Here is a 13,971-nt window from a genome sequence, read left to right as displayed (position 1 = left end):
TGCAGGCGGGAAGAATATGTTCATGGTTGGCAGGATCCATAAAATTCATGTTACTCTGATTCCTGTGAAGTAAATAATTGATCAGTTATTGTACAGAATTAGTTTGAGCCTGGAGACGCAGGTTTCCCTGGTTGCACTTTATTTTTCTAAAGATTACGAAAGTTGGTTTTTAAGCTAAAGTAGGAATTTTTCTAAGAACAAAGAACAGTGGAAACCATCTGAATAATGATGTGTGTGAAGCAGGTGACTGGATATTTCCATCCTGTTTGCTTGTTTTCACCCTGAATGAAGCTCTCATATTTGGTCCAGTTCATTTGAAATTTTAGGATTTCCAACAAAAAGCTGCAGCTTTTCGTCCTCCCTCATCTCAGCGGTTCTCCGTCTGCACTGATTCCCACCAGCTGCTAATGTTCAGCTAAAAGATATGAAATTTGGATGATGGAAGAATTTATCTAGCAGACTTACACTGTACGTGTCAGTATTTACACCCACATTACAAACAGGGTAAAGGGTCTTAACTGAATTTTAGAGTGTTTATTCTCTTGGAAACCTATAAAATTAAGAATGTTGATGCCTTTCGTCCAATGAAACACTTCCTGAAATGTAGGGATTTCAGCAGAGTTGATGTGAAACGTTGGGCGGGGCTTTTCAGTGGGAGGCGACGACTCAACGCTGTTACAGGAAATCAGTAAATATTCAGAAGCAAACTGGGAAGTGTGATGTTTGCACACTTGCATCTACAGCTTTTTTTACTTGATGAAATCTGCACCTCTGTTTGGAGGGAAATCCAGTCTCATGAACTTGTTGGCAAGAGTTAGTAGGTGGTGGTATTTCTGTAGGTCTGTAAATATTCAGGCACTGTCCTCACATTTGAAAGAGGAGATGACAGGAGGGCTAAACATCTGCAGAAGAGCTGCGTGAAGTGATGAGACCATGCAAACGAGAATCTGTTGTGTCTCCGCTGCAGAGATGGCTCACTCGGGGCAGCAGGGCGAGATGACGGAGTACAGGAAGATCCAGATCAAGAGCTACATGGAGATGGGCGTAGTCATGACGGTGTTCCGGCAGAAGGCGGAGCGGCTCACCGTGCAGGTCATCATGGAGACCAAGCAGGTGGCGTGGACACGCACTGCAGACAAGACCGACGGCGTCTGTAAGTATACCGAGCTCAGGTGGAAATGACCAACAACATATTAGAAATATTTTTTCTTCCGTTTTAATGACGTCACTGAGTTTATTTCTCCAGAGCTGTATGAAAAATCTAGTCACTAATTTTATAACTTGTAAACTTTATAACAGTTTGATTTGTTTAGTGGTGGTTATGCCGAAATCTGGACACAGTGATACAGTACAGGATTATTTTAACTAGAGATGCATTGATACCACTTTTTTTTTCAAAAAGAGTACAAGTACTTGCTGATACTGAGTAGTGATATAAGTACTAATGATCCCATTACTGCCCACTGGTGCGGAGGTGGACCAGAACGCCACATGGACGACTGAGTGGTTGATGTGTGACATGCCAGATGTGCCCTGCAGCATTCTCTGCATGTAAGGCCGAAAACTGTAACATTTTTTAGGCGTAGAAATAACACAGAAATGTGAAATGACAGATTTTGGGTGTCCTGCTTCTTCTCGCTAGCTTGTGCCTGTGCAGGTGGCTGTGGTGACGGCTGCAGCTAAAAGCAGCTTCCATTTTTACACGAGCACTAACTACTTGCACCCACACTTTAGTATGTCAGGTCTGCAAATAAGCCAGGGCTGAAGTAAGCGGTCCAACTGAAGTAAGAAAAGCCCCAGCCTTTTTATTTATTCTTTACTAGTTAACCTTTATTTAACCAGGAAAAACAGATTAAGAACAAAGACGTATTTGCAGCTGCAGGCTGGTAAAAGCCAGTTTTGGTGCTTTTTGTTTCCTAATGACACTGAAAGGAACAAGTCGTTTGCTTACGGCTTTTTCACATATGACCGTGCTCCTGTGTGCAAACGTAGTAATCAAACCTGGACACCTGGACAAACGTCCAGCCTGTGATGCCACGCTGTTCTGGAAATCTTTGCTTTCAGATAAAGCTTATAGTAAGAGCTGGCATGAGAAACCCTGAAGCATGCCTTAGTTTTATCAGCTATTAACTGATTCAGCTGAAGGATCTTCCTGGAAGCACCGAGCGTCTCTACCTCTTTCTCAGGCTTGTTTCCTGGAGAAAACCAAGCATCTAATGACAGTTTTGGGGATGTTTAGCACCAGCCATCCCTACTGTTTATTGAAGAGTCACCAGAACAGCGCTGCATGAACGAGTTGCTTTTCCTCTGTAACACCTGCCTTACTCCACCCCGATGCAGACGAGGGATCATCCGACACGTCAGTGCCGATGAAATCAGAGCACAGCTGTCTCCGGCAACTTTGTGGCTCTTAATCAGTTGCATTTGGTTTGTTTGTGGTCCTGATGGGCTGCAGTTAAAAAGCTAGTTCCAATTTAAAGAAACCGGAAAAACCAACAAGAATTATTTGGGAATCATTTGGGAATTTAACTGTTCTGAAATTAAACCTTTGGCACAAAAAGGAGAAGCAAACATATCCTGAGGACTTACGCTGCAAAACTTGTATGTTATGTTGTTGAAAATACAGCCAAATACATGGTGTAGCACCTTTAAGTGAAAGAAACAAGGTATAAATGGTGGTTGTTATTTGTCTTTATAGAGCCAGGTCTGGTCTGAAGGGATGGAAACGCATTTCCGCTGCATGTGTGCTGCGTTCAGGAGCGCAAACTTCTGCAGCTCCAGTAAAACGTAGAAAAGCATAGAGATTCTAAAACTGACGGCTGGTCTCTGCTAGTTTGTTTTACATGAAAGAGGCTTCTTTTCTCCTCACAGTCAAATAATGGTTGTTAAAAAGGAATCAGTGGGTTTTGCTTTCTGGGAAAATAAAAACTAATTTCTTTAATTGTGAGTTGGTTAAATAAATAAAACTCATCTGGTTGTAAAAAGCAAACTAGTCTTATAACAAGTTGAAACTGTTTTATTCAGGTTTTTAATAACATCAAACCGGACTGACTGGAGTGAAGTGGAGCTAAAACATGGATTAGAAATCTACCTCCGTCCTTGGACCTCGTCTCCATCATGCAGCGACACGCGGGGATGTAAATACAAAGGAAATTATTCAGAATTTCTGTCAGCGGTGGAAGTTGTACTGAGTAAAACGGCTCAACGTGGCCCAGTAGCAAGGGGCAGATGGCTCGTTGTTATGCAGCATTGTTTTGGGTGAAAATTTGGTGAAATGAGCACAAAATACAGCCAAGAGATGAAAACAAAATTAAACAACAAAATAATAAACAAAAATAAAATATAAATACACAGGAATTCTACTACATACACACTTTCTGTCAAGAGATGAGAAACAACCTCAGACTTAAAATTACCACAAAGGTGGCGGCATGGCTCGGCGGGTAGAGTGGTTGCCCTGCACCCCGGGGGTTGCCAGTTCGATCCCGGTTCAGAGAGCTCATGTCGAGGTGTCCCTGAGTCGTGGTTAGTGCCTTGCATGGCAGCTTCCACCATCAGTGTGTGAATGTGATGTTCAGGTAAAGCTTCGGGTAAAAGTGTTTTATAAGTACAGACCATTTACCAAAAGAGTGATATGATTACTGATTATTACTTTTTCATAGAGGTGAGGATGCAGGAAAAGCTGCTCCGTACAGAAAACATGTGTTTTGTTCCAGTGGACCTGAGCGAGATCCGGGAGATTCGTCCAGGGAGGAATTCCAAGGACTTTGAGCGATTCAGAGACGGGAAGGACAAACATGACGAGAGCACCTGCTTCACCATCTTCTATGGCTCCCAGTTCGTTCTCAGCACCCTCAGCCTGGGAGGTGAGGTCTGATGCCCGAACACTCATTCATTCATTCATTCATTCATTCACTCATTCATTCATTCATTCACTCAGTTATTCATTCATTCATTCACTCATTCATTCATTCATTCACTCATTCATTCATTCACTCAGTTATTCATTCATTCATTCATTTATTCATTCATTCACTCAGTTATTCATTCATTCATTCACTCAGTTATTCATTCATTCACTCAGTTATTCATTCATTCATTTATTCATTCATTCACTCAGGTATTCATTCATTCATTCATTCACTCATTCATTCATTCACTCATTCATTTATTCATTCATTTATTTATTCATTCATTCACTCAGTTATTCATTCATTCATTCACTCAGGTATTCATTCATTCATTCACTCAGGTATTCATTCATATATTCATTCATTCATTCATTCATTCATTCACTCAGTCATTCACTCATTCACTCATTCATTCATTCATTCATTCACTCAGTTATTCATTCATTCATTCACTCAGGTATTCATTCATATATTCATTCATTCATTCATTCATTCACTCAGTCATTCACTCATTCACTCATTCATTCATTCATTCATTCATTCATTCATTCATTCACTCAGGTATTATTCATTCATATATTCTTTCATTCATTCATTCATTCACTCACTCAGTCATTCACTCATTCAGTCATTCATTCATTCATTCATTTATTCATTCATTCATTCACTCAGTCATTCACTCATTCAGTCATTCATTCATTCATTCATTTATTCATTCATTCATTCACTCAGTCATTCACTCATTCAGTCATTCATTCTCTCATTCATTCATTTATTCATTCATTCACTCAGTTATTCATTCATTCATTCACTCAGGTATTCATTCATTCATATATTCATTCATTCACTCATTCACTCATTCATTCATTCATTCATTCACTCAGTCATTCACTCATTCACTCATTCATTCATTCATTCATTCATTCATTCACTCATTCATTCATTCATTCATTCACTCAGTCATTCATTCATTCATTCATTCATTCATTCATTCATTCATTCATTCATTCATTCATTCACTCACTCACTCACTCATTCATTCATTCATTCATTCATTCATTCATTCATTCACTCAGGTATTCATTCATTCATTCATTCATTCATTCATTCACTCAGGTATTCATTCATTCATATATTCATTCATTCATTCACTCATTCATTCATTCATTCATTCATTCATTCATTCACTCAGGTATTCATTCATTCATATATTCATTCATTCATTCATTCACTCAGTCATTCACTCATTCACTCATTCATTCATTCATTCATTCACTCAGGTATTCATTCATTCATATATTCATTCATTCATTCATTCACTCAGTCATTCACTCATTCATTCATTCATTCATTCACTCAGTCATTCACTCATTCATTCATTCACTCAGTCATTCACTCATTCATTCATTCATTCACTCATTCATTCACTCATTCATTCATTCATTCATTCATTCATTCATTCATTCACTCATTCATTCATTTACTCATTCATTCACTCAGTTATTCATTCATTCATATATTCATTCATTCATTCATTCATTCACTCAGTCATTTATTCATTCATTTATTTATTCATTCATTCACTCAGTTATTCATTCATTCATTCACTCAGGTATTCATTCATTCACTCATTCATTCATTCACTCAGTCATTCACTCATTCACTCATTCATTCATTCATTCGTTCATTCATTCATTCACTCAGTCATTCACTCATTCATTCATTCATTCATTCATTCACTCAGGTATTCATTCATTCATATATTCATTCATTCATTCATTCACTCAGTCATTCACTCATTCATTCATTCATTCATTCATTCATTCATTCATTCATTCATTCATTCACTCAGGTATTCATTCATTCATATATTCATTCATTCATTCATTCACTCAGTCATTCACTCATTCACTCATTCATTCATTCACTCAGGTATTCATTCATTCATTCATTCATTCATTCACTCAGTCATTCACTCATTCATTCATTCATTCACTCAGTCATTCACTCATTCACTCATTCATTCATTCATTCATTCATTCACTCATTCATTCATTCATTCATTCATTCATTCATTCATTCATTCACTCAGTTATTCATTCATTCATTTATTCATTCATTCATTCATTCATTCACTCAGTCATTCACTCATTCATTCATTCATTCATTCATTCACTCAGTCATTCACTCATTCATTCATTCACTCAGTCATTCACTCATTCACTCATTCATTCATTCATTCATTCATTCATTCATTCATTCACTCATTCATTCATTCATTCATTCATTCATTCATTCATTCATTCATTCATTCACTCAGTTATTCATTCATTCATTTATTCATTCATTCATTCATTCATTCACTCAGTCATTCACTCATTCATTCATTCATTCATTCACTCAGGTATTCATTCATTCATATATTCATTCATTCATTCATTCACTCAGTCATTCACTCATTCACTCATTCATTCATTCACTCAGGTATTCATTCATTCATATATTCATTCACTCAGTCATTCACTCATTCACTCATTCATTCATTCACTCATTCATTCACTCATTTATTTATTCATTCATTCACTCAGTTATTCATTCATTCATTTATTCACTCAGTCATTCATTCATTCACTCATTCACTCATTCACTCATTCATTCATTCACTCATTCATTCATTCATTCATTCATTCATTCATTCATTCATTCATTCACTCAGTTAATCATTCACTCATTCATTCATTCACTCAGTTATTCATTCACTCATTCATTCACTCATTTATTTATTCATTCATTCATTCATTTATTCATTCATTCATTCACTTATTCATTCATTCATTCATTCACTCAGTCATTCATTCATTTATTCATTGATTCATTCACTTATTCATTCATTCACTCATTCATTCACTCATTCATTCATTCATTCATTCATTCATTCACTCACTCACTCACTCACTCACTCACTCATTTATTTATTTAATTCGCTCGTTCGTTCGTTCGCTCTCTCGCTCGCTCACTCACTCAGTCATTTATTTTATTCACTCACTCACTTGTTTACTCGTTCATTCATTCATTCATGTTCTATCCGTTATTCCAGTGGAAGCTGTTGAGATCCTGCAGCTGTAGAATAATTCTTCCTGCGTCTCCAGACGGCCGGACCGTAAAAACCCAATAATAATCTAGAAATGAGAAAAACTCGGAAAATTCTGGAAAGAAATACGTTTCCACAACATTTCCTTCACTTAACTTTTAAATAATTTTATTTTAAGTATTTACATATTTTTTAAAAAAATATATTAGATTTTTTTTGTTATATAGATTTTATATATCTGAATGAATGAAATATATATTTGGATATTTTTAATGCTATATATAAATTTATTAAGGACATTAAAAGACTTGATATTTTTATTTAAAAATTTATCAATTTAATTTATTTTTTCAATCATTTTAATAACTTAATATGTTTTATATTTTATCAGGTACATTATATTTCCATTTAATATTTCTGTCTATATAAACATATTCCAGATTTGTTTTTTTACATATTTTATTTGTACATATTTACATGTTCATTCCAACTTCCAGATCAAATATTAATCTATAAAACCAGCAAATTTTTAATTCCAGGTATCTGGAATGAAAAAATCCAGGATTTCAGGATGGTTAGAGGAACTTTTCCAGATCTAGAACTTATTTTAAATACGTGTACATTTCCACATGTGTGTAGACATCCTGACTCACCTCCTCATACAAACTGAAGTCACGTCTGTAAAGTTAGAAAGACAGAAAACGTAGAACAAATTTCCTCCCGTTTTACTTTTCCCCTGGAGTTTCCCAAGCATCCCAACACGTACCTGAACCTCCATTTGAGAGCCACAGGTCTGCGGTCGGTCCTCTGAAAGGCTGCAGGACGTCACGGTGAACAGTAGTCTCCTTTGTTTCAGCAGGTCTGATGCTGTCGTCTGTTTTTCCAAATTTTCCAGCTGATTCTCCGGAGGAGGCGCAGAAATGGCTGGTGGGACTAGAAATGCTGAGGGAAGAGGCTCTGGCAGCTCCGACTCCGGCTGTTATAGAGAGGTGGATGCAAAGTCACAGCAGACACATCATTCCAACATCGTCTACCCGCAGGCCAAGCATCTAAAAGCAAAATAAACACACCTGGTGTTCAGCTTTAAATGTTGGATTAAAAAGAAGGTTTCCACAATGTTAAAAGAAATCACCTTTTTTCACATTTTTTCTTTATTTAAAAATCTAATTAAATAAACAAAACAGACATGACACAAAAAATTAAAATAATAATGATGATAGTTTTATTAAAGTACTTTTTATTTTTGCGTCTTCTTCATATTAGTGGGCTGATATTTCATCCATCCATCCATCTGCCCATTCATCCACTCATCCACCCATCCATCCATCCATCCATCCATCCATCCATCCATCCACCCATCCATCCACCCATCCATCCATCCACCCATCCATCCGTCCATCCATCCATCCATCCATCCATCCATCCATCCGTCCATCCACCCATCCAGGGTCGGGTCATGGTGGCAGCTGCCTTAGCAGGGAAATCCGGCCACATTTGCCAGTTTATCCAGAAGAATCCCGAGGCGTTCCCAGGCCAGTTGAGAGATATAGTCCATCCAGCATGTCCTGGGTCTTCCCCAGGATTTTCCTCCCGGTGGGAAGTGCCCAGAACACCTCACCAAGGAGGCATCTGTATGTCCGAGCCACTTCATCTGGCTCCTCTCGATGTGGAGGAGCAGCGGCTCTACTCTGAGCCCCTCCCGGATCACCGAGCTTCTCACCCTTTCTCTAAGGGAGAGCCCAGCCACCTTGCGGAGAACTCATTTTGGCCGCTTGTATTCATGATCTGGTTCTTTTGGTCACTACCTACAGCTCGTGACCATAGGTTTGGATAGGAACGTAGAAGCTTCTCCTTTCAGCTCAGCTCCCTCTTCACCAGAACAGAGCGATGCATAGTCCGCATCACTGCAGACGCTGCACCGTTCTGCCTGTCCATCTCCTGCTCCATCCTTCCCTCATTCCTGAACAAGACCCTGACATACTGGAGCTCCTCCACTTGGGGCAGGACCTCATTCCCTCATTCCCCTCATACCTTTTTCCGGCTGATATTTCTTATCTTTGGACATTGTTTGTAATGTGACAAGATTCATTATCATCCTGAAAAATGATATCAGCGTCACCAAACATGCTTTCAGTGTCCAGCTGTATATTTACTGTGTCTCTCCTGGTCCTCACCTGATATCAAACCCATATCATCAATGACGATAGAAGTCTGCTGCAAACTAAAGATCCAAAATAATCTTCTTCACCAAAGTGATGCTTCATCACTGAACGAATTCTGTCCAGTCATCTAACACCCATCACTGCTCTTCTTTAGTTCACTGTAACCCTCTTCTAGTCTCTTTCGGACTTAGAATTCTTTATATTTGGCTCTTTTGTCTATAAAACTCATTCTTTCTTTTGGCTGGTCCTTTGTCATCTTGCCTGGTTTTTATTTCATGCTTTAGTTTTACCATTTTTCCATTTTATTTTTAAGTTTTAGACACATCTGCCAAGGAAACAATGTCTTACCTTCTCGAAAAGGGCTTTATAATCCTTTCTATTGTTCCCACTCTGATCTCTCTTGTTGGGGCCACATTTCCTGCCGGTTAGCCAGTTTCAGCACCGCCTTTAATTTTAACTCATTTGCGTATTTAAACTTAAACTGATTTGATATTATTGTGTACAAATTGAATGGATTGTATAAACTCTACCCGAGCTTTAGCTCACAAGTCACAGTTTTCAGCTATTCAGTAAAATTGTTTTGTGTCATATCTGGTTTTGTTTATTTTCTACAAACTAAAAAAGCTGAGTGAACATTAAGTGTACTGATTCCATACTTTGTGCCAGGGAGGTCGAAGTTTACTATCATCACAAAAATCATCACAACCTCATTTAAACCGAATCCTCTCCCTAATATGTATTATTTAGCTGACAGGGATTCATTTTTTATTTTGGACTAATTAATGTGACACATTGATGCACAAATACTGAAAAAGTTAGACTGGTGTAGTTGCTGACCTTTGTGTTGTTTATCCCTCCAGCTGGCTGAGGAAGCAGATGTATTCTGTCAATCAGACCAAGACCAACAGGTATGAACACATAAATATCAATACTCTTTACTTTCATGACCGCCACGTTATCATTGGGTTTAAGAGACTTTATTGTCAGTGAAAACTCATATAACAGTGACAGTAATTAGGAGATAAAAACAATATAAATTAATAAAAGAAGGTAGCAACACAGTGATGAAGGTAAAGAATGAGGCTTGTACCAAAAAATAGTATCTCTGAGGAGTTTGCATATACACACAAACATACACCTTTAAATAAAGACATACACACACACTGTACATAAGCAGAGCACAAAGATAAATAAGCAGAATATTTACAACAATATGTATATTATTTTGACCCCATTACATTATTTTTTATGTATGTTTGAGACCACTTGTTCCCTACATGTTAGGCCTGACAAACTTTCACCGTTGGATTAATTTCAGGGCCCAACATCGCCTTCAGATTGTTCGTTTAAACTGGTTTTTCCTACAAGGAAAAAGAGAATTTCACAAAAAAATGTTCATACACTGGAGCTGCCAACTTAACTCATCCATTATATTAGGCTTTTGTCACTATTTACTAGGGGTGTAATGGTACATGTATCCGTATTTGGATTTTTCGGTGTGGAACGGAGGTGTCGCAAGTTCCCACACAAAAGAGTAACTGCCTTGCCCTATGCTAGCGGACTAGTGATATACGATGCTACTCATTTTCTTTCCGATCCGATACCAAGTAAAATACAAGCCAGTATCAGTGATACCGATCCAAAACCAAGTAAAATACAAGCCAGTATCAGCGATACAAGCCAGTATCAACGATACCGATCCAAAACCAAGTAAAATACAAGTCAGTATCAGCGATACAAGCCAGTATCAACGATACCGATCCGAAACCAAGTAAAATACAAGCCAGTATCAGTGATACCGATCCAAAACCAAGTAAAATACAAGCCAGTATCAGCGATACAAGCCAGTATCAACGATACCGATCCGAAACCAAGTAAAATACAAGCCAGTATCAGCGATACCGATCCAAAACCAAGTAAAATACAAGCCAGTATCAGCGATACCGATCTGATACCTATACTTTGTACAGAAAATTGTGTTTAGAAAATCCATTTCAAAGCAGCCACGCTGAGGGGAAAGGAAATGAAAGTTACATTTTTATAGAGTACTTTCTGACTCAAACTAAAATTACCATTAAAATGTAGAAATAAATATGTAAATTCCACAATAATTGCATGTTTGTCAAGACCTACATATTTAATTAAACCATCAGTCTAAACAAATAAGGGGGATTGATCTTATTGTTTTTCTATCCTATTAAATATTTTTCATTCATATTTTTATTTTTAAAAACCCTAAAATGGCTATTGTACTGAAAATTTGTGTGTATTGTACTAAAAACATTTCTCCAGACCTGCATGGGTCACCAGTATCACTACACCAATTGGAAGTATATTAAAGTAGTTTCCTAATTATTCATCCTTTAAATATATTGACATGTGGCTGCAGATTTCTAGAAGAGATTTAGTTCCTGTGCAGCTAAAACTACTAATGTTATGTAAGGCTTAAGCTGATGTTAGCATGAAGCTACGTAGCAGTGCTAATCTAGTTCTATGCTAACACTAGATTTGTTTTAAGCTAATGTGGTGAAACCATTTCATATTTAGTCTATAGTGAGTGTATTTAGGGACTATATGACTAAACATCAACCCAGTTCATTAATTTGTTTTACAGTGGAGCTAAAAATAAACAATGAAGATGCTCACAGGGAAGCTCAGTATCCACGTCATCTAGCGCTGACTAAGCTAGTGCTACATGGTCCAGTTTCATTGAAATAGGAGATTAGCAAGGCTGCTAGTTGATTTTAATTGTGTGTTCCAGTTGTCCTCAGAACTCGGAATTCCAAGGAATTTTGCCAGAAATCAAGAAGTAATCTCTTTTTTCCCCGAGCTGGTGCAGCTGGAATGCCTGGTAATGACGTCACATATTCTCGGCCGCTCAGAATTCCGGGACAATTGGAACACACCATTAAGTAGCTACAGCATGACATGTGGATAAATATATCCTGTTTTTTAACTTGTTGCAAATATTTCCCTTCAGGTTATTCATGTTTTAGCTGTCATGTCTCTTTAATTTGACCATGTATGCAAGTGTCTCCTACCTGCAGCAGAAACCACCTCTGTCCTCGAGGCTGTCGCTGCAGGTTTATTTATTATGTTGCTGCATATAAACTGTGGAACTTGAACAGGGAATGTGTTTAATGTATTTCATGTGTGATACTAAACATAAATGTCATGTTATTGTACATATAAATAACAGTGTAAATATTTTCAGCCTTGGGGCAGATGACATTATCTGGTTGTGTCCTTTGCAGCATTTCTGTGAAGGAACTGAAGGCTTTGCTTCCTATGCTGAACTACAAGACCACAAACTCTCGAACTCTGAAAGAAAAGTTGCTGGTACTCTTCTTCTTTTCATTTTCTGGATATCTTTTTAGAATCACGAGTCTGTCCTTAAACCTGCACAAATGTAGACAAACACATCTTCTACAAGAGCAGCTTCATTGAGAGTGACAACATTTGAATTTGACCTGTTCTGGTTTGGGAATAAAGATTTCAGCAGCTGGAGTTTCTGTTGGTTTGATCAGTTTTTGTGATCTACTTTCACAGGAAGTGGGAGTAAAGAAAGACCGCCTGGACTTTGAGCATTTTCATAAGTTTTATAACCTGATCATGTTTGAACAGAATGAGGTGAGTCTGGATGTCTGATCTTAATATTGTGATTAGTCTAGCATTTTAAATAATGCTGTTTTTTTCCCTCAGATCCTTGATGAGTTTAAAAAGGAAGCATCTTTTATTCTGGGGTGAGGTCCTTTTTTAGTTATTGTCCCTTGACCTTGTAAAGACATGTTAACAGGCTGTTTTTTCTCTCACATCAATTAGTAACACAGATAAACCAGATGCCTCGGCTGTTCTGCTGCACGACTTTCAGCGATTTCTCATTTATGATCAACAGGTAAAGACCTGAAACCTGCAGGGATGAATTCATCCATCTGGAAAGAAGTGATGTAGCATTTTCATTTTGATTAGCAGGTCTACGGAGGACCAAGAAATAATTTCATGACTTGTAATAGAAAGTGGCATTTATAAATTTGATTAATCCATAAAGAAATGTAGAAATAATGAAGTAATTTAGTATTTTATATTTGAATGGGCAACAAACCAGAAATTATAATAATTATTTACCAATAAAATGTTAAAGTATCAGACAAAAAATAAAAAAGGCACAAAAACTTGACATGGTCATCTACGACTGACATGACTGAATTTAGGAAAAATAAGTTTTCATTTCTACCTGAAAATAAAGTTCAAATGGAAAAATACAAAACTGTGTTGCAAACAGTAAAAATTATTTACTGTTTGCAACACATATTCCATGAACTGAGGGGCAAATTATAGCTAGTTTGTACAATAACTGGTTGTGTAATAATCTCAGATTGTTCAATCATTTTTCCAGGAACCCTGGGCCAATAATCTAAATCGGGTCAGGGAACTGATGACCACGTTTATTGATGACACCATGAGGAAAACCAACGATCCCGAGTTTACTGTCAGTGAGGTATGTGTCAAACCAGACTTGTTGCCGTGGGTAGCAATACAACAAATATCATTGTTATCATAGGCACCGTACATACCACAGTCAAATTCATTATTACTAGTGCTGGGCAACAATAAAAAATTTAATAGCGATTTATCGCACTAAATGTTGCGATTAATCACGATTAATCGCATTGTTACGTGTAAAATGTCTTTTTCTTCTAAAAGAAGGCCTGCTGCTATATGAAAAAATGCAGTAAATTTTGGTTTACAAACATGTTAGAAAAATTCTCACCTTCAGATCGGTGAAAAGACACGGCCGTTTACTGCG

General features: G+C 37.3%; 1 protein-coding gene across 3 annotated transcripts in view; it reads left to right on the top strand.

The window, feature by feature from the left end:
* Window positions 1-13,971, top strand: part of plcg2 (phospholipase C, gamma 2) — a 55,606-nt gene that overhangs the window by 8,041 nt on the left and 33,594 nt on the right. For all 3 annotated transcript variants that reach the window (XM_041996421.1, XM_041996423.1, XM_041996422.1), the window contains 9 exons: window positions 968-1,153; window positions 3,717-3,866; window positions 7,898-7,991; window positions 10,025-10,072; window positions 12,419-12,503; window positions 12,714-12,794; window positions 12,867-12,907; window positions 12,987-13,059; window positions 13,561-13,662. In XM_041996421.1, coding sequence (XP_041852355.1) covers window positions 970-1,153; window positions 3,717-3,866; window positions 7,898-7,991; window positions 10,025-10,072; window positions 12,419-12,503; window positions 12,714-12,794; window positions 12,867-12,907; window positions 12,987-13,059; window positions 13,561-13,662 — 858 coding nt within the window. In that variant the 5' untranslated portion in view covers window positions 968-969. The remainder of the gene's footprint in view (window positions 1-967; window positions 1,154-3,716; window positions 3,867-7,897; window positions 7,992-10,024; window positions 10,073-12,418; window positions 12,504-12,713; window positions 12,795-12,866; window positions 12,908-12,986; window positions 13,060-13,560; window positions 13,663-13,971) is intronic.

The sequence above is a fragment of the Melanotaenia boesemani genome, chromosome 10 (genome assembly GCF_017639745.1).
Source record: "Melanotaenia boesemani isolate fMelBoe1 chromosome 10, fMelBoe1.pri, whole genome shotgun sequence".
NCBI classification, from domain to species: domain Eukaryota; kingdom Metazoa; phylum Chordata; class Actinopteri; order Atheriniformes; family Melanotaeniidae; genus Melanotaenia; species Melanotaenia boesemani.
The sequence above is the reverse complement of the archived record's forward strand: the minus strand, read 5'-3'. Positions and strand labels throughout refer to the sequence as shown.